Source organism: Lepisma saccharinum, chromosome 29 (genome assembly GCF_977018435.1).
Source record: "Lepisma saccharinum chromosome 29, izLepSacc3.1, whole genome shotgun sequence".
Lineage (NCBI taxonomy): Eukaryota > Metazoa > Arthropoda > Insecta > Zygentoma > Lepismatidae > Lepisma > Lepisma saccharinum.
This window is the reverse complement of record NC_139257.1, coordinates 43,304,624-43,332,136: the sequence shown is the minus strand read 5'-3', so window position 1 is coordinate 43,332,136 and position 27,513 is coordinate 43,304,624. Positions and strand designations below refer to the sequence as shown.

The 27,513-nt window shown below is 36.5% G+C and overlaps 1 protein-coding gene across 5 annotated transcripts in view; it reads right to left on the bottom strand.

The window, feature by feature from the left end:
- LOC145981333 (uncharacterized) overlaps positions 1-27,513 on the bottom strand; it is a 292,919-nt gene that overhangs the window by 5,023 nt on the left and 260,383 nt on the right. For 3 of the 5 annotated variants that reach the window (XM_083114543.1, XM_083114546.1, XM_083114547.1), the window contains 9 exons: positions 24,849-25,028; positions 21,825-21,944; positions 21,182-21,235; positions 16,878-17,032; positions 14,844-14,982; positions 11,122-11,243; positions 9,969-10,113; positions 5,898-6,019; positions 4,283-4,391 (listed from right to left, as the gene is read on the bottom strand). In XM_083114543.1, the coding sequence (XP_082970669.1) occupies positions 4,283-4,391; positions 5,898-6,019; positions 9,969-10,113; positions 11,122-11,243; positions 14,844-14,982; positions 16,878-17,032; positions 21,182-21,235; positions 21,825-21,944; positions 24,849-25,028 (1,146 nt within the window). Of the gene's footprint in view, positions 1-816; positions 856-4,282; positions 4,392-5,897; positions 6,020-9,968; positions 10,114-11,121; positions 11,244-14,843; positions 14,983-16,877; positions 17,033-21,180; positions 21,236-21,824; positions 21,945-24,848; positions 25,029-27,513 lie in introns of all 5 variants that reach the window. The other 2 variants (XM_083114545.1, XM_083114544.1) reach the window with 2 other exon arrangements.

The window sequence follows — 27,513 nt, the reverse complement described above, 5'->3', positions numbered from 1 at the left end:
CTAGTACATTTGCTAGCCAATGGAGGTCGCCGTTTTCCTATACAGGAATTAGTCTCACCTTCTCTGTGACAGCCTTTGTATTATTATATAAGTAAGTTCTACAAACAGAGAATCTAGAAGTAAGCATTATCATTGGATTTATATTGTGCAAGTTTACCTTCAGTGGCTTGGATATACACCAGTTAAACATGTTAAATATAAGATAGAAGTGGTAAGAAATTTCAGACATGCAAAGATACATAAGTGTTAAATCAAAGAGAGTAGAAAAATCTTTGATTATTAAAGAATTAGGGCTGAGCCGATTCCACCTTGAACAGATTCCCACCGATACAGATACTTTGAAAATTGCAATAATTAAAATGTGTTCAAAATATTGACCAATACTGGTGTGTAAATATTCTTCTCCAATTATGTGTTCCAATTTACCAAGAAATTTGCTTTACAATATTCAAGAATTACATCAGAATATTAATATAGATATTATGCAATCACAAAATATAATATTTGGTGCAAAATAAAAATAAAGTTTGAATTTTGCAAAATTTGCAGAATAATTAGACTCCATGAAAGTGCCACGTGGCATTTTTGCTGACCCCGGAAAAGTATCGGCTGGTATCGATAGATGAATTCCAACAGACAGCACTGGTATCGGTTCAGCCCTAGAAATAACATTGTGAGATCATTAGCAAGAACTAAGAAAAGTTGAAATTTCACTAACTAGATACTACTTGATATGTCTAATAAGCAATTGACCTAAAGCAGAGAAAATTAATGCAAAATTGCAGCTACTTAATTCATTGGAAGAAATTGTTTTACCTTTCGCGGATTTCATCGCTTTCCAATTTTGTAACCTTTCTGTAGAGAGAAATTAGCAAAAGAAAAGTGGTTAAGTTTCAATACTGATAAATCTGATATCAAATTAATGTGAAGAAATCTCCATAATGTAAACGTTATTCTGTAACATTTGACTTTTATTATAAATTGTTATAAACATTTCACTGCAACTACACTAGATCCACATACGAGTATTTGAACAATATTCATAGGTTCACACATGTAAGATAATGGGGGTATTAAAATAACTGTTATTTAAACAAGAAATCAAAGTTTGTGACACAATGTTTCATACAAATGAATGAAATTTGGATATTTCCATGATATTTAAGACTGCAAACATCTCATGAACAGCATTTTGCAGCCCGGACGAGATACCTGAAGTTCAGGAAGAATCAGCTGATAACAGGTCTATCCACACCATTAGCCCCCCACTACATATACAAAATTCAGTTATTTTTAAGCCAAGTTATGTCATATGGTTAATTATATTTTAAAAATATTTTTAATTTCAAATATAGCAACTTTTTCCCATTTTGTGGCCCTTTTCCCGGAAGTGAAGCCCCTTTGCAGATAAAGTCTTGAGGCTGTAGCCAACTGAGATTGATTCTCGTGTAATTAAAGATTATTGTTATTATTACTGCTTGAAATATTGAGTGGATCTCTCTCTCCACCACCCAGCTTGCAATTGATGGCTTAGCATTCGCTGTACTAGTTTATCGCAATATAAATTTACCTCATTGATAAGTTTCGTTGAAGAATATCCAAGCAATGAAGTAGATTTATTAGTTCTTGATTGATTTAGTTTATTTTACTTCACGTTTTGTGCCTCTTGGCTAATTTCCGAAGATGGGGATGAGTGATGAAATTGATGAATGGACATCCACAAACAACCAAGCGCGAGTGGGATTCGAACCCGAGACCCTTGGCGTTGCAGATTAGTTCTTGAACAGCAGACAACAAACTCGTATACATATATACAAGGGACCTTCAAGTTGAACTGGGACTTCTGATTTTCACAATAATGGAACACATTTGGGAAGTATCGAAAGTATTTTATTGCTCGATGTAACCCCCTCTATCCTAATACACTTATCCCAGCATTTCACTAATACTTGGATTTCTATAGTGTAGAAAGATTTCTCAGTATGCCAGAGCCATGATCGAATTATTTGCTAAGTCAGGACTATAAGGGGTGTGTGCCAGTAACTCTGAACTGAGTTCCTGTAGTGTAGGAAAAAAAAACAACCTTGGTGAGTAGTATGTGGGCATGCATTATGTTGCAGGATGCCTTTGGTGATCACACCAGGCCATTTTTTTCCCCTTTAGAGCATTATTTTCCCCACACATCTGTTCTGCAAGTTGGCAACATGGTATCCATCGATTTCCAAGAATCAGAAGTTTCTCTCTCAGAATATGTTCACTGGAACAACTGCACTGGGTTGCAACCCAGGTCAGCCGGGATTGTCTCGTAGTGATGTATTTAAGCAGGTTGCCCCCATTAAAATGTTCCTCAGCAGCCAAGAGTCCAATCACCATACTGTGCTTGAAGCGTTCTGTGAATTTCACTCTTTACGCCTTCATGCACAAGAAATTTCCTCACGACACGTTTGCACTCACAGAATACTCTGCCATCTTGATTAACATAGGGTGATCATAATAATTTGACCCCAAAACAGGACATCTAAAGATCAATTTACCCCTCTCCTGTAAAATTGGTTAGGCCTAATTATAAAATTATTGTTCTTCGTGTATTATTATTTATTAAAGTATGGATCGCATAAATGATACATCATAAACAATAAATGAAATATGATCTCCCTCTCTCAAAAGGTATTAATTATTATAATCTCGCTATGACTTACATAGCGTTCCTGGTCCTTTCTGATAAACCTTTCATATCAGTCGTATTCTGAAGTTGAAGTATTTATCAGAAGAACCAATTTTCCTGAGAACAACCATTCGTAAAACTCTCTAATACAGCCCACGATGTGAGCTAACTTCAACAGTAAACTATCTGCTGGAATGTTCTCTACAACAATAGAACATTTTGATTGTTATGAAGTGGTTGAAACACAGTTCATGTATTTTGCCAGTGTTGCTATGACGCTAGTTCCAAAATTCCATAATCATTTTTTTTAGCATGAAATTTCTCGAATTTAGACTTGGTTTTCAAGCTAACTCTTAGACTTTTGAAATGGGACAAACGGTGGTTTTTAATAATATCGACGGGATGACCTACTGCAACAGTTGGTATAAATTGAGAATACCGGAAGTATCTCAGATTGCTTTCAAATTCGGCATACTCACTAATTTTGGCCTCGTAATCACGAATCTGCAGTTAACATAGGCGGTCATGTCTAGAAATTGCAAAATGACCTCAATTACCACTATGATTCTCCATATACTAACATGGAAACGATATGAAGACGTCTTCCTTTCCGCACAACGGTCTTGCTACCAACGTTGCTCAAGTGCTGTGCAATAAGTGAGAGCGTTGATTTGCATGTGAGAAAATTGCATCTTGCGTAAAGGTGGAAAACATGTTTGCCCCCCGAACCATTAACGGTAAGGTTAGGTTAGGCAAGCATAGTTAAAATTAAGGGTGATCGTAAACATAGTTTTGAAACTCTAATCATTGCAAAAAACAGTTGTTTTCTTCATAAATCAAGGTTGTTTTCTCCGTTCATGGGCCCACTTTTTCGACTTATTTTGCAATTTCTAGACGTGACCGCCAAATTTGAACTGCAGATTTGTGATTACGATGCCAAATTTAGTGAGTATGCCGAATTTAAAAGCAATTGATGATACTTCCAGTATTCTCAACAGTGCCCCATGTGGTTATAGTAGACACTTCTCTTAAAAGTAAATCTTTTATACAAGTGTTATTCTGAAAAGTCAAAAGTCCCAGTTAACTTGAAGAAGGACGTATTTAGGAGGGGGTTGAGGGGGCAAGAACCCATTCCCCTCTGAAAGACTTACCAAGTACTAAAATAAAATATGAAAATGTACTTTTCATCATAATACTGTACTCAACTGTCTTAATACTGTACTCAACTGTCCTAATTGATGGTTATTTATTTTCTATGAACTTGGATCATACAGCTTTGAATGACAGTACCAGAGAAGATTGATGCACACTACTACATCATAATATACATGAAATATTAATAAGGGACTTTACTTTTCATGAAGTGGATCTAACATCCTTTTTTATTATTATTTGATAAATTTTCAATTATTTATCTATTGTATATTAATTTCCTTGTTTTTTTTTAAATGTTGGTAATCTTAAGTACATGCAAACTAGAGAATAAATATATGATATCTATATTCTTATAAACATTTATATTATTATTGAGACACTTGGTTCAGAACGCCCCAAAATATATTTCTAGCTACATGCCTGAACTTGAACAACCCTCGTAGAATAATATTTGATACGTACCGCAGGGGACGCACGAGGCAGAGTCCCACTTCCACTCTTTTGAGTCAGAGGCCGCTGCATGGATTCTGTCAGGAATGGAGCTTCCCTCTCTGCAGATGTCCTTTCAGTGCTAGTAAGCATTTAAAAACATTAGCTACATATATATATTTGAAAATTAAATATGGTTACATTAAGGTTGTAAAACATCGATTTCAATTCTTGTTTTAATTTAATTTGATATCAAGCTATGAAGTACAACAGTTAAACTGTTGTTATAGAATATTTCACAATAATTTATCTTCTCTTATAAAGTATTTATACTAGGGATGGGCCGATATAAAATTTACGGATACCGATAACCGATATTCTACATATCCGATATACAATTAGAAGTGGTCCTTGAAGAACATGAAAGGTTCATTGACCTCCTTAATAAATGTGTTTCAAGGTTACTGGAGTGAAAAAGAAATTGCATATTTAGACATTTACTTTTTTAAATTAGGGCATGGAGATTATCCATAAAAATTACAACAAAATGGCAGAATTTTGCACTAAATTATCAGAAATTTATCGATATATCGAATCGGTAATTTTACTGATACATCGATATGCCTATATTGGCCGATACTGATTAATTGGTCCCATCCATAATTTATACCAATTTCTAATTCACAGGAGACAAACAATGGTTTGCAAGGCTAATCAAAAACATTTAATGTTGTTTGTCTCCGAATGTTTCTTTTGGAAATTGAGTTTAACTCCACTTTATACAGAGATAGGCTAATTGGGACTGAACCTACAGTTTAAAGTGTGCCAAGTGGCTCCACTGGTGATTGAACACAGGATCCCTTGATTACAAGGCAATAGAGATACCACCGGCGAGACCCTTGAAAAATCAAGGTGTGTGTGTGTGTGTAAATTAATTAAGGCAACTGCTATATGTCCTCCATTTTGTTATCATACAATGTATCTGATATAAATGCCAAGTTAAATTAAAATGCTTCATGCTATGATTCACATATAATATTTGAGGAAGATTATGTCAACATATTGTTTTTCAGTGTTTGGAGAGTTACTTTTAAAAGTAAGTGAGATACAGTTACTTCGTTCAAAACGTAACTGAGTTACAGTTAGTATTCCTCGTTTGGAGAGTTACTTTTAAAAGTAAGTGCGATACAGTTACTTCGTTCAAAACGTAACTGAGTTACAGTTAGTATTCCTCGTTTGGAGAGTTACTTTTAAAAGTAAGTGAGATACAGTTACTTTGTTCAAAACGTAACTGAGTTACAGTTAGTATTCCTAGTTTGGAGAGTTACTTTTAAAAGTAAGTGAGATACAGTTACTTTGTTCAAAACGTAACTGAATTACAGTTAGTATTCTTCGTTTGGAGAGTTACTTTTAAAAGTAAGTGAGATACAGTTACTTCATTCAAATTGTAACTGAGTTACAGTTAGTATTCCTCAATTCCTCAAGCAACTGCTTTACAAGTATCTAGTTACTTCCAAACACTGGTTTGTTGTCTCTTCAATAAAATAAAATACATTTCCACGCAAATTACTTTCTGAAATTATATGTAGACTCAGATGGATTGTAGGGCATGCGTGCTGTACAAGATAATTAATGCCAAGACCAGTACCTGGAGCTTCTTGATGATCCTTTCTTGAACATTCCAGTGAATTTGTCCTTCATGTCTTTCTTAGTTTTTTCCTCTGGAATGTCTACGCTAATATCAGATCCTGAGCCACCAACTGAACCAGCCTGTTGCATAATCAAATTATATACAATTTACTAATATTGTTAACTAAATAGACAAAAACAAAAATATATCCACTTTCAATACCGAGTGTTTCATAAATATACAAATACAAATACAGGGTGCGGCAACATAACTTCTTTATTTGAGAACGCAATAAAACCCATGTGATGAATTAGAATTGTTTAATGTTTTTTTGACACTGTAGGTACATATCTAAAGTTATGTTTCACACAGTTTTGAAAATCATATCGGGGAGGTGATGCCCCCCCCCCATTGTCCATACACTGAAGAAGCCAATTTCTGGCGTTCTTCATGACCCGAACCAGCATATCAGCAGGAATGTTGGCAATTTCTTGACGGACGTTGGCCTTCAGGTCTTGGACGGTCCTTGGACGGCTAACATAAATGGGGTAAAAAAAAACACAAAAAAAATCACAAGGTGCTAAATCTGGGGAGCAGGCTGGCCACTCCAAATGTTACAGAACATCCATTCGTAAAGTAGGCTTTGGCGGCAAAAGCACGCTCCTCACTGTTCCGACGCATGATGGCGACTGACCGGGATGCAAACGAAACTTTAGACTCGCGCCTGTCGAATGAGACCACTCCCGCCCTGCTATGACCTCTACAGGCTGCATGGCGCGCATTTCAAAAAAGGAAGTTACGTTGCCGCACCCTGTATTTATTGCAAGTAAAGTATTGAAGTCATATTAATGAAACCAGCCCAGAACAAACGAGAAACTCAGTTTTTTTAACATCAACAAATGTTCAATGTATGCACCACGGGTGACACGGCACGCATCAACACGATAGGAACAGTGCGTGCATGTTTCGTTAAGCTGAGAGTTCATATCCCTGTTGCTAGGCAACACTGAAATCAGCCTCTTGTGCAATGATTTGGTCCCCAACTGGTTTCATTAACATAAGTTCGATACTGTAATACAGCAATAAATATTTGTAACCACCGAAGTATATAAAACACCCAGTATATCCTACTTAAGAACCATTTGAATGTACAAGAAGAAAAGAGTTATTGGTTTTCGAATAATATTAAAGAGTTCTTTGTTGTTATTTCTTGTGTGTTATGTAAAAAAATCCTACATATTGATAAACACACTTCCATACGTTTACACTTTCAGCTGTAATAAAATAATGGCGTTAACTTACAGTTGAACAGATTGAATTGAATTTGGATTTATGAGAAAAATTAAGAACGTACATTTAATTACATTATATTCTAAGAGTTGTTACTATGAACTATTGTTCCTCTTTGAAAATTATAACTTGTAGGACAGTAACTAAGAGTCTGTGAATCCAATGCTTGAGGGGAAGCACAGGGGAGAAAGGCAGGAACTTTTGAGATTTTGTACTTCTAGTAGTGGTCTCACAACTGACCAAAATCAATCTTTTACGGAATTATTCCCGACATTCGTCGTTTTTCCCCCCTTAATTTTTTTGGCTGACACAGAAGTTTTCACAACATGCCCACATCGTGTCCCCACGAACGCAACTAAAAATATGGAAACAGTAGCATATAAATTAGCAATAACACCACAAAATGAAACCAATTATCAAGTGGAATATCATCTCTCCTTGAACAGTAAGTATATATATCCTTTAGCGCAACACAAATCAAAAGTCTCATCATAGGGACGCTGCAGCTCAGTTCATTGCTGATGCGCTGATGCAGGACAAATTTCACTCTCATTTTTCTCCCATATATCAAAAAATACCTTGATAAAACTTTCTCAGTATGAAGAGGAAGGATGGTAGTTAAAAATATCCAAAAATGAGAAAAATAAATTTTTAGCTGTTCAAACTTGAAATTTGAACAGTTTGTTCAAATTTCACTAAGTTTCAACATTTTATCATCTCATAATATGCAACCGTCTCTCCTCTTTACAACAAGCTCAAGAACGCTTCTGTATCTTCATTCGTTCCCGAGATGTACTTAATTGAAAATAGCATGTTGCTCAAATATGACATTTTGAACAACCCTCATATAATTCGTAATAATCATATTTCAGCAAAATCCTTTCACAGGTATCTGTTTTGGAGCAAAGCAAAGCTGTGTACCAAATATCATCAAAATCGGTGACTATGAGTGTCAACTCCTGCCTGATTTGACATGGAATGACCCTTAAGAAAAAATGGGGAAAAAGGTTAAGAAAAAGTCAATAATTTTGGTAGACACCCTGTTAATGCACAGTGGTTGTGGCTGCTTCTGGAACTAGTGCTCAGCAATGTGAATTGTTATAGCATGCAACATGGACACTTCAGGTTTAAAATATGTAAGATATACCATACTGGAATAACTAGACAAATAGTTTGCACAGAAGCCTAGTTCTGAGCTGCAGATACCAAATCTATTGTAGTTTGTAAAAAATGTAGCAAGAAACCACTGGATGCATAGTGTCAGCATAGTCAAGTCCAGACATTAAAATAAAATAAGTAAAAATAAGATGTTCATTATTTGTGATTTTTTTCACATTTTTCTCTTTTGTTCTTCTTTGAATCTAATAGAAATTTAAGTATACCTTATCTATAGGAATCTAAAAATGTACAGGATGAGTCAAAAGTCACGAGCCATAGTGTTATTCACTTCAGCTTATATTGTCTACATGATATGTAGACCTTCTTCAGCAAGGCACATGTTCAGACTATGCTCCCACTTCTTCAGGACACTGAGGATTGTGGCAGGTGGTATTTGCATGCCATATTCCGTTATCCTCCCTTGCAGATGGTGTAGGTCGTGAATCTGGGTGGAATAAACTATTGCCTTAAGGTGACCCCATTGGTGTGAGGTCAGTATACCTCGTGGGCCACTCAACGGGGCCTCGCCAACCTATCCACCTCCCCAGAAACTGGTAACACACACTATGGTGCCTGACTTTTTACTCACCCTGTATATAACTACTATTATTGATCTCTTTTCCTAGATTCTAACAAATCTATCCATGGTAAAAATAAAGAAAAACAAATGTTGGCAGGCCTGAAAAATGGAAAATACCACATTCTAGAACAGTTTCTACTATAATGCATCAACTACTTTATTTTTATTGGTGCATGGCCAATTTTAATTGGTGGAGCAATTTGTCTGCTTGATTGCGATAACGAACGAGACTCCTGAGTATTAACTAGGCGTTGGGGTATGTGTTCCCCCGGCGAATCAAACCTCTTCTTAGAGGGACCGGTTGTCACAAGCAGCATGAGTGGTAGCTAAATCAGGTCAGTGATGCCCTTCGATGCCCTGGGCCGCACGTGTGTCACACTGAAGGAGAGAACGCGTCTTCCCCTGCTGAGAGGTACGGGTAACTGCTGAACCTCCTTCGTGGTAGGGACCGGGGATTGCAATTATTCCCCACGAATGAGGAATGCCCAGTAAGCGTGAGTCATCAGCTCGCATTGATCGAGTCCATGCCCTTTGTGCACACCGCCCGTCGATGCATCCGATCGAGTGATATGATGAGACCTTTGGACCGGTGCCCTGTGGGGGTTCCACCTTCCGCAGGAACCGTCAGGAAGACGGCCGAACCTGGTCACTTAGAGGAAGCAAAAGTCGTAACAAGGTTTGGGTAGGAGAACCTGCCCAAGGATCATTACCGTACGGTATATCAGCTTCCTCCAAAACAGATCCATCCCCAAGAGCATTGAAGGGGCCCAAGCTGGGGTCCTGGAGCCGGCGGATAAGTAGTTGATTGAAGGGTTAAGAATCTGTCCTCGGCCCCCAACGGAGCATTCCCCCTCACAGGGAATGCCTGGCTGAGCCAGTGTGCAGAGTAAGGCGATTCCCCTTTTACACCACTACAGAACTGAATATTAAATATGTATTTTTTTTAAAACAACTGAAATTCCATTATGCATTTTAACTGTTTAATAAAACAGTTACATTTGTCACTAATGCCACATCTTGCTTAAGAAAGGCTGCCTTGTTTGTAAAACTGAATAATTTACCTGTAATCCTGCATTCAAAACATATTCCCCTGTATTGGTTTCATCAATGCTGCGGGATTTTGTCAACTGCTTCAGTTTTCCAAAAATTCCTTTCTTTTTCTTCTTTTCTCCAATCATTTCACTTTGTGTTGAATCGGTCGAGAGTCTAAAATGAAATAAAATATAAATAGTGATTGTAATAAAATATTCATTGTAAATATATTTATCAAGGAACCATTGATTTTGAAAACAATACACAATTTTTGGTACTGTAAAACTTTATGGTCTTAACATTGGAATGAAGACATCTAGGTATGTTTGTAACAAAGCTCTAATTGATAATGAAAATTGGCTAGAAACTTCAGATATGGGCAATGGGGTTGGGGCCAGTATGCATCATGGTAGCCATCTTGAAAGCTGCCATTTTGGAATTACCTCCAGATTATCTTGGAAGCAAGAATATGCAGTTATTTTTCCCCAAACTTTATTTGGTGAGGATATTATGACAGTTAAAGTTATTTCTGAGTAAATGCACATCTTATATGATGTGCCACATAAACAAAATAATGTTATTAAAAAGAAACCTATTTTTCTAAAAACACTAAAATTGCTTACTTACAATTAGCGAGTAGTCCAATGTTGATTAGAGCAACGTTTTGGGGTACCTAGTTTCCCCTTCTTCAGGCTTTTTTTGGCATTGGAATCATGCCGCGTCACTTATCATATAAAAACACAAGGATTGGTTAAAAGGTGCATGGTTAAAAAACATTTGTGAAAGTAGTTTAAGCCTTAATAAAACCTCGTATTATGTAAATCTCCATCAACATTTGACTACTCGCTAATCGTAAGTAAGCAATTTTAGTGCTTCTAGAAAAAAAGGTTTATTTTTAATAAAGACATTATTTCGTTTATCTCAAGTGAGTAATACGCACTCGTGATATTATGTGGTGCCACATAATCCCCTTCCCATTTGAAACTCTGGAGGTAATTCAAAGATGGCCGATTTCAAGATGGCCACCATGTTGCATACTGGCCCCATCTGGTGTGCCCCCATTACCCTTATCCGAAGTTTCATCGTTCTCCAACAAGCAGTTTTCAAATCAAAAGGGTGGTGCTGGACTTTTGCCTCACCCTGTATATTGGCGCACATAAAGAATACTAGCTGTTGTCTCACCTGTCAAGACTTGGGTCACGGTGTTGCAAGGGCAAAAACCTGGAATCCAAAGAAGTTTCTGATCCAATTTCAAAAGACTGCAAACTTGTATTGCTTCCTCCATCTTCAGCCTTCCATATAGACTGCAAGAAGAGAAGATTGCTATTAATTATCAAAATTGCTCATTTACGATTGTTTGTGCATCTGAGAGCTGTGCATTCATGAACACAGATCATATTTAACAGCAAAATTATAGCTTAAACTTCCCCTTAGAAATACTTCCGAGTACTTTGCTAATAGTTTCTATGTTCAGAAACATGCTGCTTTAGGAAGGAATTTTAAGGTGCAAAATTATGGTCAGGAAAGGGGAAGAAAGGTTCTGAAAATGCTGATAAAATATCTTTATTCAGGTCTAAAGCAGATACATTAACATTCCTTAGCGAATAATATAATTAGTAATAATTAGATAAAGTAACCAGTACTTAGGAAGTAAATGTGGCATTTACTGGGCCTCAAACAACTTGTTATTCTGGATCATGCTCAACATTTCTATGTTTTCAAATGTAAGACACTGACGCTTTCAGCTAAGAAGATCTTTATGTGTGGACAAATTACATTACCTTGGGAACTATTGTATAAAGTCTAAATATTTGGGGATCGTTGATAGGCTATGACAGCCTTTAGCCACTCGCTTGCTAAGCAAGAGGAACGTTGTAAGAGAAAGGGGGTAGCTCTGAAGAGCAACGTCGACACTCAAACTGCAAGGGGACTAGCCCCGTGAAATAACACGGACATATATTTAAAAACACTACCATTGACTGAATAGGCAGGGTGAGAAAGGACGTAAGGAATGTTCGTTACCTGAAGCTCCTTGGAAATTCTCATCTTTGGAAGTCCTTGCTTCGATGTGGTCGTACCATGTAATAAAGACGGATGCAGGAGCGCTTCTCGGGGCTCCTAAACTCTAAGACTCGTGTATACCGATTCTTCAACTTTCCGATCGTTTGTTCCTCCTTCTTAATTAATAATAACTAAGGAGCTCTCTCGCGATAACTGAATTGACGTTAACTGAAAGCAACTAAGACTGAGTTCTTTCACAACTACTGACTTCGATGGAAAACGGGATACAACTAAGACTGAGATTTTCTCACGCGACCTATTTAAGTGAAATTCGAACTATCGGTCGTTACGACGGTTGCTTCGATCGCGTCCTCTCGCAACGGCAATCCTGAGGAAGAACGCTGATTCCTTATTTCATTTTCTAATGCAATGTCAGCGGAGTTTTTCCAACTCCGCTGAAGGACGCTGTCGCGGTGAGCTTTTAAGAAGCTCTTTTTCAATGCTTCAGTGGGACCCTTTTTATAACGTGATTAGCTTATTTATTTATGATACCCGGGTCCTAGGTTCGATTCACGTCTGCGGCGTGATATGCTATTGGGCTGCAGTGATTATATTACACCATTTCATAGCTCTCGTTCTGCTCTACAAAATGAGACTATAGGATTTTATGGAGCTGCTAAAGAAGAGGGAAAATAGTTTATTTTTCTGTCCAATTTTTTAACAAAACATGAAAGAAAAGGAATGCAAAAAGTGCTAAAGCATCAAAGAGTGGGTAAAAAGGGGATAAATGTGCTAATCTCACGAAAAGGTGCAACAAAGTGTGTTCATTTCACTTGATTTCATGTCCTAAAATACATACCTCAAATGATCGTTATGAAAACAGCTACATTTTTGAAAAGGTGTTTGACCTTAAAATCCATTCCCTAAGTATGAGGAAGGAAGTCAAAAAATCCTGTGGACAGTTATAATAAATAAGGAAAGTATTTAGGGAGGAAAAAAAGCAATTTACTGGAGAAGACTTCCCAAAAAACAACAAAGAAATGAAGAACCCAAAAAAAGAAGAAATTTTTGTAAACTTGAGATTGACATGTGGCAGGCAAAATGGAAAAAGAGCAAAAGCAGATTCAGAATATTAATAATTTCATCTGAGAACTGTTTGCTAAATCACTATAATTTGCCTTACTCTTTCAGAGATGGAACAGTACAGTTATATGAATGTTAAAAGTGACGTATGTGGGTTAAGTCATGGCAACTACTTTTTTTTTTCTCGTGAACAGAGGACAATACAAGAAATCTAAGATATATACGTTTGAAAGTGTATGGAATGTACTTTCGAAAGAAGCCACCAGATGGTGTATGTGAACAACGGTGGGGTAGTAAGCACGTACCCAAGTTCAGCGTTCGAAAATGGAGGTGATGAAGCAGGAACAACTTTTGTACGTTAAAATAGCAGTTCTCCGTGGCAGAAATGCATGGGAATTCTATACAGAGCTACGGGAAGCTCTGGGTGGGCATGCCATGCCCTATCGAACAGTGGCGAGGTGGGTGGAGGCCTTCAAACGGGACAGAGTGTCAACTGCCGATCTGCCTCGTAATAAAACACTGTTGTCCAATATCCTGTGTTCTGCCTCTTCCCTACGACAGTCTCCTGCATCCAGACTTCATCTGGTGGCTTCATTCGAAGGTACATTGCATAGACTTACAAATGTACATCTTAGATTTTTCGTGTTGTCCCCTGTTTGAGAGAAAGAAAAATAGTTGCCATGACTTATGACTTAACCCTCGTATATCACATTATATGAGGGGTGTCAATCCGGGGATGCTGCTTTTTTTTCTTTCTTTCTTCAGGTTTAAAAACAAATCTCAAGGTGGAGGTGGTGCATACAGTAGGAACTGGCAACTGTGTCCTTTTACTGGTAGGCGGTGCTCATTGCACATGCCAATCCAGAGATCAGTATTCAAGATGGCAGACAACATTATGAATTATTGAAGATTAGGCACAGACAGGAGATGTACTACGTATAAATTTTCAGCGAAAAATGCAGGCTTGACCAGGACTCGAACCTGGGTCTCTGCCATACCATACCATTGCTCTACCACTGAGTTACCGAGCCAGCCTGGCCTCGCCTGAGTTTTTGCAGGTAAAACAGCGATAGTGAAAAAATCAGATTATTATTCTAGTGTGGTGATGAAGTCTTTAGTGAAGGAGGGCATAATACCAGCTGACACTTGCCACCATCAAGAAATTTCGAACAATTGCATCAGCAGGTTAAGTGATGGCAAGTGTTTTCTGGGACAAACATGGGATTATTTACGTGGATTTTTTTACACCATGGTGTCACTATCAACAGTGAATATTACTGTCGTGTTCTGCATGTTGTGCATAAGAATCTGAGGAAGAAATGGCCTGGTTTGATCACGGATGATGTTCTGTTTCTGCAGGATTATGCAGGATGCAAACACTCCAGAAAATCGGCTAGGAATTATTGCCACATCCTCCTTACAGTCCAGACTTAGCACCAATTGATTTCCACCTGTTTGCACCCCTAAAAGAATTCCTCGGAGGTCAACATTTCAGCAGTGATGACAAAGTGAAGCAGGCTGTCCTAGAATGGTTCAAATGTACTGACAAATCTTTCCATGCGGAAGCTTTCCAGGCATTAGTTAAACAATGGAATAAGTATATAAATGTAGCAGGGGAGTACATAAAAAAATAATAGCAGTTTCCACCCCCTTGAAATTTGTTCTTTTATTTTATAAACTAAAAGTTCCGGATTGACTTGAATACCCCTCAAACATGTAAGATACATGTGTATCAAATATGAGAAATATAGATTAGTAACACACAGAGCTCTGGCTCATGAATAGACATTATGCCTTAAAAAATAATGTTGTTCTCCTACCTGATCAGTTCCTGTGGTCGTTTGTTCTAAAGACAAGCTCTTCCTGTACAAGCTATTTCTCTTCTGAGGTGCCCCTCTCAGCCCCGAAGACTTCCACCGAATATCATCTGAGGGATTCTCAGATTCTGTTGATGCAGCTCTGTGCAAATAATTAATTGTGGTCAGATTTCCATACATACTGAATGATGATAAAGCTACCTAATGCATTCTGTTCATGGAAAAGTTTAATGAAAGGTGATCATATGTTATCAAAATGAAGAAAAATTGTTAAAATTGACTAGAACGATATTGGAACATTGGAGCTTATTGCTTCAAAATACGATCTATTTTTTATAATATTGCTATTAGAAATAAGAGCTACGGTAGTCTAGTCAGTAGGACATCGGACTGAAACGTAGGAGACCCGGGCTCCATTCCCAGGGTGAGTGTTCTAAGGTCAGAATTTCTCCGGCCTTGTCCCTGCATAAAGCAGCTCTGGGGCTCACCCAGCCTCCTGCCCTACCCCACATACCCTAAATGTCCCTTCATGGCACAGTGATATATGCATAGGGAACTTTAACTTACCTTACCTATTAGAAATGTATGGGTACAGTATGAAATAGTTGAAACCTAATTTGAAGGACATTAAAATGCTGACAAAACAAAATTTATTGTATAAAAAATATAAACTAAAAACGTAAAGTTTTCCACCCTCTAACAGTGTCTTCTTCAGAGAAAGATTCACAATAATAAGAAAATTATTGTCAGCATTTTAATGTTTTATTAACATGGAAACAAGACTTAACAGTGCTACCATTGAAATATATGAAGAAAAATATTTCCCAAAATGAACACACACACAGGCACATATGTGATAACTAAATTTGGTACTGATAACCAGGGTTGCTAAAGGTCCAGGATCACATCTAATGGGTTCTATTTAAAGCTTTGATTAAAGCAAATAAAAATTACATTTTAAAATACATATTTCTGTTTCTGATACTGTATATATGAACCTACTATGGAAATGTTTATTGAATGTGTTAATGAAACTATAATTATTTCATTGTTTGTGGCTGAATTTTGGCAATTTTTTAATGATAGTTTTCAAAATATCAGCTGCCATGTTTATTTACAGTATAATGCCACTTTACGGTTTAGTATTTCGCATATTTTTCTGCACAATTTTTTTTCTCTTTTTGCCTATAAAAATTATTGAATTTTAAATCGAGAGAAATTTAAGTATGTTTACAGTTTACATTTTTCTTTGTATGAGCTTCACCCCATCAGTGCATATAATTTGTTTCCTTTATTTTCCTTTCTTAGAGCCTAATAAACACCATTAAAAATTACGATATCAAGTAATTCTGATATTTCTATTCATTTAAAGTAGGGATGGGCCGATATGAAATTTTGGCCGATACCGATAAAGTACCGATATAACATTTACCGATTCCGATAACTGATATTCTACCGATCCGATATAAAATTAGAAATGGTCCTTGAAGAACCTGAAAGGTTCACTGACCTCTTTAATAAATGTGTGTTTCAAGGTGACTGCAGTGCAAGAGAAGTTCCATATTTACACATTTACTTTTTTAGAAAGTAGGGCATGGAGATTATCCATAAAAATTACAACAAAATGGCAGAATTTTGCACTAAATTATCAAATATTTATCGATATATATCGGATCGGTAAAATAATCGGTAATTTTACCGATAAACCGATATGCCTATATCGGCCGATACTGATAGAGTACCGATTAATCGGTCCTATCCCTAATTTAAAGTAATTTAAATAAGTGGTTTTTTTTTAAAAAAAAAATCATGTGATTTAAATCCACCTTGTTCAGAGCATTGCCAAAAGCAAGAAGCAAATTTATTTTCATTTACTTTTATTGTTCAAAATATATGATATTTCTTTAAATGTTTCAAAATGATAAACATAAATGTAAGCATTTTTGGTATGCTCTATATTTCACATTCACAGTTATATCTTTTTCCCTCGCAAGTAAGACAGATTGAGGATAAAATTGTCTAAAAAGAAAAACTAACCTCCTGAAACCTTGTGTCTTCTTAGCTCTTTCCTTCTCCCTCTCTTCTTCAGACATTTTCTGGAATTTCCTGAGTTCATCTGTGGCCTCTGTGAGTCTTTTCAAAGTTGCCTGCAGCTGCAGATTTCTTTCCTCGGGACTCAATGAGGGCTCTGCAAGAAAATTATCAGATTTTTGTTATAAGTAGTAGTTTTATGAAAGTTGATTAAGTTTGGAGAGCATATGTTCTGTTCACTGAGTAAAAGTTCCCCCGTGGTTTTTTTTTACAAAGCATTAGGGATGGGCCGATTTGAAATTTTGGCCGATACCAATAATGTACCGATACCGATATTCTACTGATCCGATATAAAATTAGAAATGGTCCTTGAAGAACCTGAAAGGTTCATTGACCTCCTTAATAAATGTGTGTTTCAAGGTGACTGCAGTGAAAAAGAAATTGCATATTTAGACATTTACTTCTTTAGAAAGTAGGGCATGGAGATTATCCATAAAAATTACAACAAAATGGCAGAATTTTGCACTAAATTATCAGATATTTATCGATATATCGGATCGGTAATTTTACCGATAAACCAAGACACCGATATGCCTATATCGGCCGATACCGATAGAGTACCGATTAATCGGTCCCATCCCTACAAAGCATAAAAGCAATGATTTGAAAAGAAATATGTGTAACTAATTTGTGTGTAAACAGACAATTCATGCAAGTACTCATGCATAATATATGTACATATGAGTTACAACTTGATAAATTTAATGAATTGTCCCGTATATAATTTTTCATGGGGAGGTTAGGTGAACCACTCTTTGTTTCCATTTGCACACAGCTGACTTCCACGGCAGTGTGCTACGATGCCAGGGTGCTGGGTTCAAATACTGCTCTGAGTATGTGTTCTTTACGAGTGTCCCTTCATCAATTTCATCATTCATGCTTAGCCAAAAGTGGTAGGAAAGCAACATAAAATAAACAAAATCATATCAAATAAAAGTATCATTTCATTGCAGGAACGAAAAATGGTCCTACTCCATGCTAATAACAAAATGAATTAATATGAAAATTATTATTGTTTTTAACCCCTTCCCTGTGTTTGGCGTAATATTACGCCCTTGGTCACTATAGCTTATTCTGTGTTGGGCGTAATTTTACGCCAGCGAACATTTCTGACTGAAGTAACCTGTGTTGAATGGAATAATACGTTTTTTGTTGGTGAAACATATGTTTTGCTATTGAAGAAACAACAACCTTTTATTTAGTCACGATTTTTAGTGCCGACAAAGAAGAATAAGAAAAAGAAAAAGTAGTTCAGAGGGAAGTAAACTGATTTTTGTGTTATGCTGACAAAGTGCAAATGTGTGCCCTGTTTAGTCAGTTGCTTTATGTACATTTTTTTGGTGTTGCGTTATTTGAACTGTTGAGGATTTGTTTTTGGTTTTTCAGTTGGTGAGTTCTAATAGTATTGTCAAACAGGATTGCGAAATATTTTTCCCTCATCCCTCATACCTATTGATGATATTGCAATGAAACTTGGCGGACGCATTACGTATAGACCATAGTATATTTCAAGGTAGATTATAATCGGTGCCTATATCCAAGGCCGGTCCAAAGGGCCCCAAAGTTACCCAAAGGGATTTTTTGGAGAGAAATTTCCCAAATTATTCCCGATTTCCCTTTCCTCATATGTACACATGTACATGGTACCATTTGAAAGCCTGTTCTATTCTGAAGAGAAAGACGTATGAACCATGATACTCGGATGAATTATGCTGAAGCAGTATCTACTTAAAATTATTACTACGCAAAGTCAGAAAAAAATACACAGAACGGGAAACCATTTTTGTCAGAAAATTTCACAGTGAAGGGGTTAACTGCATTAAGGTTTAGATGTTTGTGAATGCATATAATTTGCACATTTCACCAATTAAATTTACCAGCATTCGAAGCTTATATGCTTCAGAGACAAATAAAGTCAAAATTTGCTACATTTTAAAGTGTCACACTCGTAACACTCTTTTTTTTAATGCTTTTCATGCATTCCGCCTGTGACATCATACTCAAGTTTTTTCATTTCTTAACAGACACCACAAAGTACAAGGGTCGTTCAAGGTTGACCGGGACTTATTTCTGCAGAGGAAATAGGTAGCAGAAGAAACACCAAACTATGTCAGTTTTTCAAAGTATTCTCCATGCGCGCCGAGGCACCGTTGCCATCATTCTGGCAGCTCCCAAATTCCTTTGGCGTAGAAAGAACTTGGTTGTTGTCATAGCCACTGGAGGACATCGCTCCGCAGTGCTTCGTCTGTCGTGAATTTCTTCCCTCCCAGATGGTCTTTAAGGGGTGCAAACAAATGATAATCACTGGAGGCTAAATCCGGACTGTAGGGGGGATGGGGCAGAACTTCCCAGCGCATGTCGGCCAGAGTTGTTGTTGTCACATTGGCCGTGTGAGGGCGGGCATTGTCATGGAGAAGAATGACATTTCCAGACAACATCCCAGGTCTTTTCTTGCGAATGGACTTTCGTACAGCACCACTCAACAATGTGGAGTAATACTGGGCATTAATCGTGCACCCTTTGTCCAGAAAATCCACATGGATAACGCCCTTCATGTCCCAGAAGACACTTGCCATGATCTTTCCAGCGGATGGCTGCGTTTTGCTTTTCTTGGGGGGCGGGGAACCTTTATGCCGCCACTCCATGCTGCGTCTTTTGGTCTCTGGGGTTGAATTGTGCAACCATGTTTCATCACACGTGATGATGGATTGCAACAATTCATCACCTTCTGCTCAAAACCGATTCAGAAGCTGTTCACAGACCATCCTGCGTGTCCACTTCTGATCGAATGTCAGATGGCAGGGAACCCACCTTGCACAGATTTTGCGGAAGCGTAAGTGGTCGTGAATGATTGTCTCAACACTCCCGACACTGATATTCACCTCGGCAGCAATATTCTGCACTGTTACTCGCCGGTTCTCAAGAATCATTTGCTCAACACGTGCGATATTCACTGGTGTGACTGCAGTCGGGCGAATGTGTCCATGCGCTTCATTTGTCACCAGCTCCCGTCCTTCGCGAAACTGCTCACACCATTCGTACACTCTTGTCCGCGACATTGTTTGTTCACCATACTGTGCTTGCAATCGTCTGAAAATCTCAGCTGGTTTCACTTTCTCCTTCACGAGAAATTTGATTACACACCGCTGCTCCACAGCCACAGACACACTGCTTACCGCCATGTTCGCTGCAACTGCTGCGCATGCGCGAAATACGTCATGCCGGGCGCTAGATACTCGCGAAGGAATACATTACGTCACCCTCACGTTTCATCATGATCCGGCTATTCATCGATTTTTTACGTACGAAAATCCCGGTCAACCTTGAACGAACCTTGTACTTCATAATTCTTCCAATCTCATGCTTAGAACCTTACATTTTGTGTGTGAAATGTCACACATGTAACGCTGGAATGTGAATTTTTTTGAAAAATGAGTAAAAGTTCCTTTGAAATTTACTCCACCTGGAAATGAAGGGAAATAACATGTGTACATGCAGCACACAAATGCTGGAGGATCTGGAATTAACTCCAGTAATACATCAGCCAAGAGACGCTCACCACAAATTCTGGTAAACACTGCCACATGATACAAACCCAGCAATACAAAATATGAGGACAGTGAATAACCTCAGACAAATTTATCAAATCTTATGAAAACAAACCTCAATCACTGATCCGGGTCAGATTTGCTTGTGTTGCGACAGTTGTAGACACAAGGGACACATATAGCCACAGTCACTTTCCATAAATTATTAACACATCAAATTACATAGTTTCCATAGTCAATGACCCAAACCACCCGGTACTCAACTTCACAAATTCAAATGGATTGGCAAAGTAACATGTGCTCATCATAATATTATCTTTTCAGTAAAGGCAAATAGCAAATAACTTAAGATCTGAAAGTATTATTTGTTCAGTGAAACTAGTGTCTATTTTTAATATTTCTGAAAGTTTTAATTTTCTTTAATTTATTTCCAATTCTTAATACTTTTTTTTTTTTAACTGTCAGTACCTTCAAATAGCTAATGATGAAAATTTGTTCCAGGGGTGGATGGTTCAGCTGGTTGCCCCATTGGACCATCCATTCCACTGAAACATTTATTATTGGGAGAGTATTCTTGGATTTGTAAGACATACAATAAAGTTTACTAAGAGGAAATTCTTCATACCATCTTTAATTTACAAAACTTTTCAATTTGCACAAGAAAATACTTCACAATTCACTTAAAAATGAAAAGTACCAACCTTTGTTGAATTCCTTTCTTTCTAAAGATGGTGAAACTTCACGGGATCTTGGACCCTGGATGAAGAGATATTTGTTGTACATTTTGCTTAAATTGCTCTACACATACATACACAAAACATTTATTTTACATTTGATAGTAGGGAGGAAGACTTTGACTGATAAACTTTACCCGTGTTTTTGATAATGTAAGTCGCAAGTAGAGGAAATCAAGCGATCACAATGAGTTAAATGACTTCATTCATGTATTAGGTTTATTAAGTCAGCTGAACATCATCCAGTCAAATATGTTAACATATTGTTATGCTTTCGTATTCAGAAAAAAACGTGAACCCATTTTATGAAATGAAACTTATAATGATATGATAAGAGTGAAAATTTCAAAGAAGATTGTGTTATAAAACACTATACATACTTGCACTACTCAAACATTAATTTTGAAAAAATGGAAAAAATTATGAAAAAATTTATTTAATCAGATTAGATACCATTATTGTAGCTCCAGAAAAAATCTAATCATGAAATATTCATTTTATTAATTTTTGTAAAACTCCAGACAATGCAAAAGTAATGCTTGTTACCTTCTTGCTGTTGCGACATAAAATTTATATGGAATAAAGAAACAAAAGTCTTTCACGGTAATTACCTTTGTTCTCCTTGGAGGTGTTGGAGAAGGCTCAGATTTTTTCTCAGCTTTCTTTTGTTTATCATCTTTCTGTTTTTTCTCTGTAAACAAATCTGGAGCCAGTTTCATCAGCAAGTCAACCTGTAGGAGGAGACAAAAGATTTAAGATAGGCAAATAAAATGTAGTTGACATTATAATGAGCGACAGGTCTATTCATCTATATAATTTAGGGATGGGCTGACATGAAATTTTGGCTGATACCGATAAAGTATGAAAACATATGTTCTGATGTATCCAAAGTAAGCTTAACAGTAATCAAGAAAACACTAAAATACTTCTCAAAATGTGTAAAATGTAAAGGTGTGCGTGCATAGTACCATGCAATAAATACTGTGGAGGTAGAGGTCCACACATTCTCAGTCTGGTGGAGATGAGGTTGCCTTGTAATCACATAGACTCAGGTCTAATTCCTGATGGATGCATGCTGAGACTCATTGCCATGGGTATTCAGGGATTTTTGACCAGATTTCACTGTTTTCTTTTCAGTGAGATCCCAATTGACCTTGCAATGCTGAGTCAGTATTAACGTTTTGAAGATTTGTACACCAAATGCACATGTGTTAACCATTCACCCTGAGAGGAGAGTTGATTAATTGGTCCTCAACAATGCTTTCTACAAGAAGCTCAATACACTTAAAACAATTTAGAATAAAACTATTTACTTATTCCTCATTTCTATGCAAATAATGTTATGAAATAATATTTTATAGTTAATGCATAAAATTATAATTTTAGTTATTGTCATTAGACTAGATATTTCTATCCTCACTTCTGTTTACACCAGTCTGTTAAACAATGCCATATATTGTTCAGCCACACCAACAACATCTTCTATAAATACGGAGAAACTAGTACTCACTTTTATCCGCGAAGCTGTTTTTTGTTCTTTTTCGATTAATTTCAGTTCCAACGAGGATGGTGGCAGTGGCCACTGAAATTAATCGAAAAAGAAGAAAAAACAGCTTCGCGGATAAAAGTGAGTACTAGTTTCTCCGTATTTATATACTACCGCGTCTCTCTTTTCCCAATCATGAACATCTTCTAATTGAATTTTACTGATACACTGCATATTTCATAGCTTTGTAGATAAATATATGGGAATTAGTGTTAGTGTTTCATTAATTTTCTATCAAATTAAATCAGGCTATTTAATATACACTCCTCACAACAAGTTTTGAATATTGTTATATTAGGCAATAGGTTATAGGCACAGTGGCATATGTCGGCGAAAACAAAAACGTCCAGCAGACAGACAGATATCATGTGTTGTTGCATTCCAAGGCTGTGCCTATCACTTAATGCAGCGGTGGCCAGCTTTTTTTTTATTTGAGGGCTAATTTACATTTCAAGAATCACTGGATTCTACTTATCTTATTAGACCTAACAACAAGAGCATAAAAAAGGAAGCAAAGGGCCAATACTATAAAATTGACATCGATTATTTTATTATATTTTATGTACGTATTTATTTACTTATTTATTTATTAAATAAGTTTTAGCTTCAGTGCTGTAGGCCTGGCATCTGTTTTAGGCCGGATCTCCCCAGTTCATCATTAGCATCTTTTCATCCTTTTAATGAGAAGGTATTTTTTTTTACATAAACACTCATTTCAACAAAAGTATTTCACTTGTTGCTAGACATCAGTAAAAATATTACACAACTATTTTGTACTTATCAGCAGTCAGTTCACTTGTTTCCAGACACTTGACACTGCATTCCACCAATGAGTTTATCATGTTGCAAGTCATATGACGTTACTGCTACTCTCAAGCAGGAAATCAAGTGATCATCAGTTAATCGCTTATGGTTAATTATTGTGATCCAACAAAGAAAGAAATTAACTGTTACAACAAAGCTCTTTTCCTGATACAATGGAGGGCCTCCCCGATGGCGCAGTGGTAGCGTCATCACCTTGTAATCAAGGGGTCCCGGGTTCAATACCCGGTGGAGGCACCTAGTGGTTCGGATCCCACTTTAAACTGTAGGTCCAGTCCTGATTAGCCTTACTGTGCATAAAGTGGACTTAAAACTTCAAATCCATCCATCCATCCTGATACAACGGTTGAAAATACAGAGAGTAAGTAATAAATTTTTTTGTGGCTCGGCATAATAAAATCAGTATAATATGACAGAGCACCACGAGCTACCTCTTGCGGCTTGGCTGTCGACTGGTAGACCGCTGTCGATGCGTTGGCCACCCCTGACCTAATAACAATATTCCAAACTTTCTGTGCAGAGTGTATTTTCTTTAATCAGCTCTATCATCTCGAAAAAAAGATGTAAATAATATCCTGGAATTGGAATAAGCTTTATTATATATTTAGTAAATTATTTACTTAATACTTAATAAAATATTGTTAATTGTCATTGATATATTTAATTAATAAAAGGTTAAAGAGGAACATAAGTTGAGAGTATTTGAAAATAAGATCCTTAGGAAAATCTTTGGACCTAAAAGGAATGAGGAGACTGGTGAGTGGAGAAGGTTACATAATTTAGAACTACATAATTTGTATTCATGTCCAGATATTATTAGAATAATTAAATCAAGAAGACTTAGGTGGGCAGGCCATGTGGCACGAATGGGAGAGGAAAGAGGAGTTCACAGATTCTTGTTGGGAAACCTGATGGTAAGAGACCTGTAGGAAGGCCAAGGCGAAGATGGATGGATAACATTGAGATGGACCTAAAGGAAATCGGTAGGGATGGAAAAGAGTATACAGAGCTCGCTCAGGATAGGGACAGATGGAAGGCCTGTGTTGCTGCAGCCATGAACCTTCAGGTTTAAGAAGGCTAGAGTTAGTTAGTTAGTCATATATCTCATCAATAAAATCCTCCAAAAATTACAATTCACACAATGATAAAAAAATACTTGTGTTTATGAGATCACATTAGCAAAAATCATACCATAAGAACTGACGATTTGTGAAACAGAAATGCGGATGCCAATGAAAACAAGCAAGTTCTTGTGTGTAGTATTTACCTGTTCCAATAAAGAGTTTATTTTCCTATCTTCGTCTGCCTCCATTCTTTTCTTTCCTGCAACAACTTGCCGAAGCTCCTCTCTCTCCTTCTCATATCTTTCTTTTTCTCTTCTTAGCTTTTCATTGGTTGTTCTCAACTTGGCATGAGCATCTCGAAGTTCTAATAGGTCACACTGAAACTGTTCAATGAAAGTAAAATAGAAGTAATTAAGTAAATTTGAGACTACAATTCCTTGAAAAATAAGGAATGCAATTCCAGAAAATTTAAATATGTAAATGCAGTACAACTCCAATTTTATATTTCTTGATTTTACATTTTTATTAGAGGCACACATTTTTGGTAAATAAAAAACAAAAATTTCGGTACAAAAACAGTCAATTTCGGGTTCAAAAGCAGCAAATAAAATAAAATTTTGGTGTTATAGCAGTGAAATATTGGATCAAAAGTGGTGTATAAAATGACATTTTGGTTTTAAAATTGTGAATATTATCCTAAATTTGATTTAAAAACTGCACTTATTAGAAAATAAACATATTCCTTCTAATAGCACATTTATATAGTTACCAGAGTATTAAGTTGATTCCTGTTCAAATTAGTCCATTTTTGCTTCTCAAATATTTACAGAATTAATCAATGTTCCGCGAGTTGCATAACTCACAGGATAATTCAAAGTCCAGAAAGTACTGTGTCGGTAAATAAACCGTAAATTTTGTGTTTAAGAGTCTATTTCGCATTTTGCAGTTCATTTCGCATAATTTTGTGACAAAACATAGTAGCAAAATACACCTCACACAGCATGTTATTTCACATTTCGTGTTTTCATCAAAAACAAAATATATGCATCCCTCTAGCAATTAGCGACACCAAAACATACAATTATAAGCAGAATAGTTGTAATATCTGTAACACCATAACATACTTATAGAAAGGGTTAGGTGGGAAAACAGCACCTGCAGAATAAAATTAATATTATTAAAACATGAAAAATAAACAATGATTTTAGCCTTGTTTTCAACTCAACACTGTGTTAATATTAGTATTATGTTTCAATTCATTATTTTCCTGTAGTTTACGGTTATTACAAGCATAAGAAAACAGTTTTTCTTTGTGACGTTTCAGGAGAACACACGCTCCCTTCATCAGACATTTATTTTCATTTTGACTAAAGATACAGTTATAACAGTGGTTAGTAATTTTTTAAACAAAAAGAATCCATTATATAATGGATGTTGTCAATGTTACATTGTTGTAATATAGCAACTTAACTGTGAAAAGAAGCAGTCTGTTTTATTTTTATTTAAAATTATAAATCCCAAATATCATCAGGTAATTCAAATTCATCATTGTTTTCACAAAGTCTCTTGATGTTTTCTGTTACATTAAATTTTAAAGATGGTGGCTTACTCCATTTGTGAAAATGAAAACTCCATACTGAATATGTTACCATTTTCATTATTTAATTTATTCCAGTGTTCTTCTGCAATGAACGAAGGTTCCCAGACATTCAACTCTGTGTTTCCCCTCAATCTTTTTAAAACCCTTCTCTTTTTAATCAAATGTTTCTCTTCGATGACGTGAGCTGACAAACCTGTTCTTGGGTTTAGATTTATAATGTCCAAATCGTGTTCGTGCCATCTTATTGCCATTTTCCTTGCTGTTTGTCCCACATAATCCTTTGAACATGAACAACTTATATTATATATTCCTGTGGTTTCCACATCTGGTAGAGAGTTTCTCATTTTGAATTCATTAAATGTACATTCCAAACTTCTTGGTGATTTAAAAACAATTTTGAAATTAAATCTTCTAAAAATTTTTGCAATTTTATGTGAGAATCCCTTGTGGTATGGAATGCACACAAATTTCTTTTCAACAGATTTTTCATCTTTGTCTGTTTTTCTCTTTTCCCTTAGTTTTCTTGCAACTTGTTTTTTGATTTGGTTTATTCTGTTAGTGTGAAAGCCATTTTCTTTTGCTATATTAAAAAGCCAAATATATTGTGTCGAATAACATGGGTACCTGGGGGAAACCCTGGGGGGTAAAGGCAGTCAGGGGCGTGATGCTGATCACATCATCCCCACTCACGACCGGATCAAGAAAGTGTGGGGCGTTACCCCCACACCCCCTATACGCCTTCATGGCATGGTGCTATGCACAGGGGAGCACTTTACCTTTTATATTAAAAAGCCTTTCTTCTTCATTTTTGATATCCTTATTATTAGAACATAGTCTTTGTGTTCTCAGGAAAAAAATTAAAAATATGTCCATTGTTGTACGCGAATGTTCTGAATTGGCATGGATGTATTTTTCCCCTGCTAATTTTTTCCTATGGACTGATATTTGAATTGTTGAGTCAGTTGTCTTAATTTGCAGATCAAGGAAAGAAATTACATTGTTATTCATGGGTTTGCAAGTGAATTTTATGCGACGATGTGATTCATTTAACAATTTAAATACGTCCATGATGGTGTTCTCATTTTTAGCAATAATTAGCACATCATCTACATATCTGATGTAGAGTTTGATATCCGCACCTATCTCATTAACAATTGGAGATTCTCCTGAAACGTCACAAAGAAAAACTGTTTTCTTATGCTTGTAATAACCGTAAACTACAGGAAAATAATTCTACAATGCAAGCAATGCGTACATACAAGAAAAAC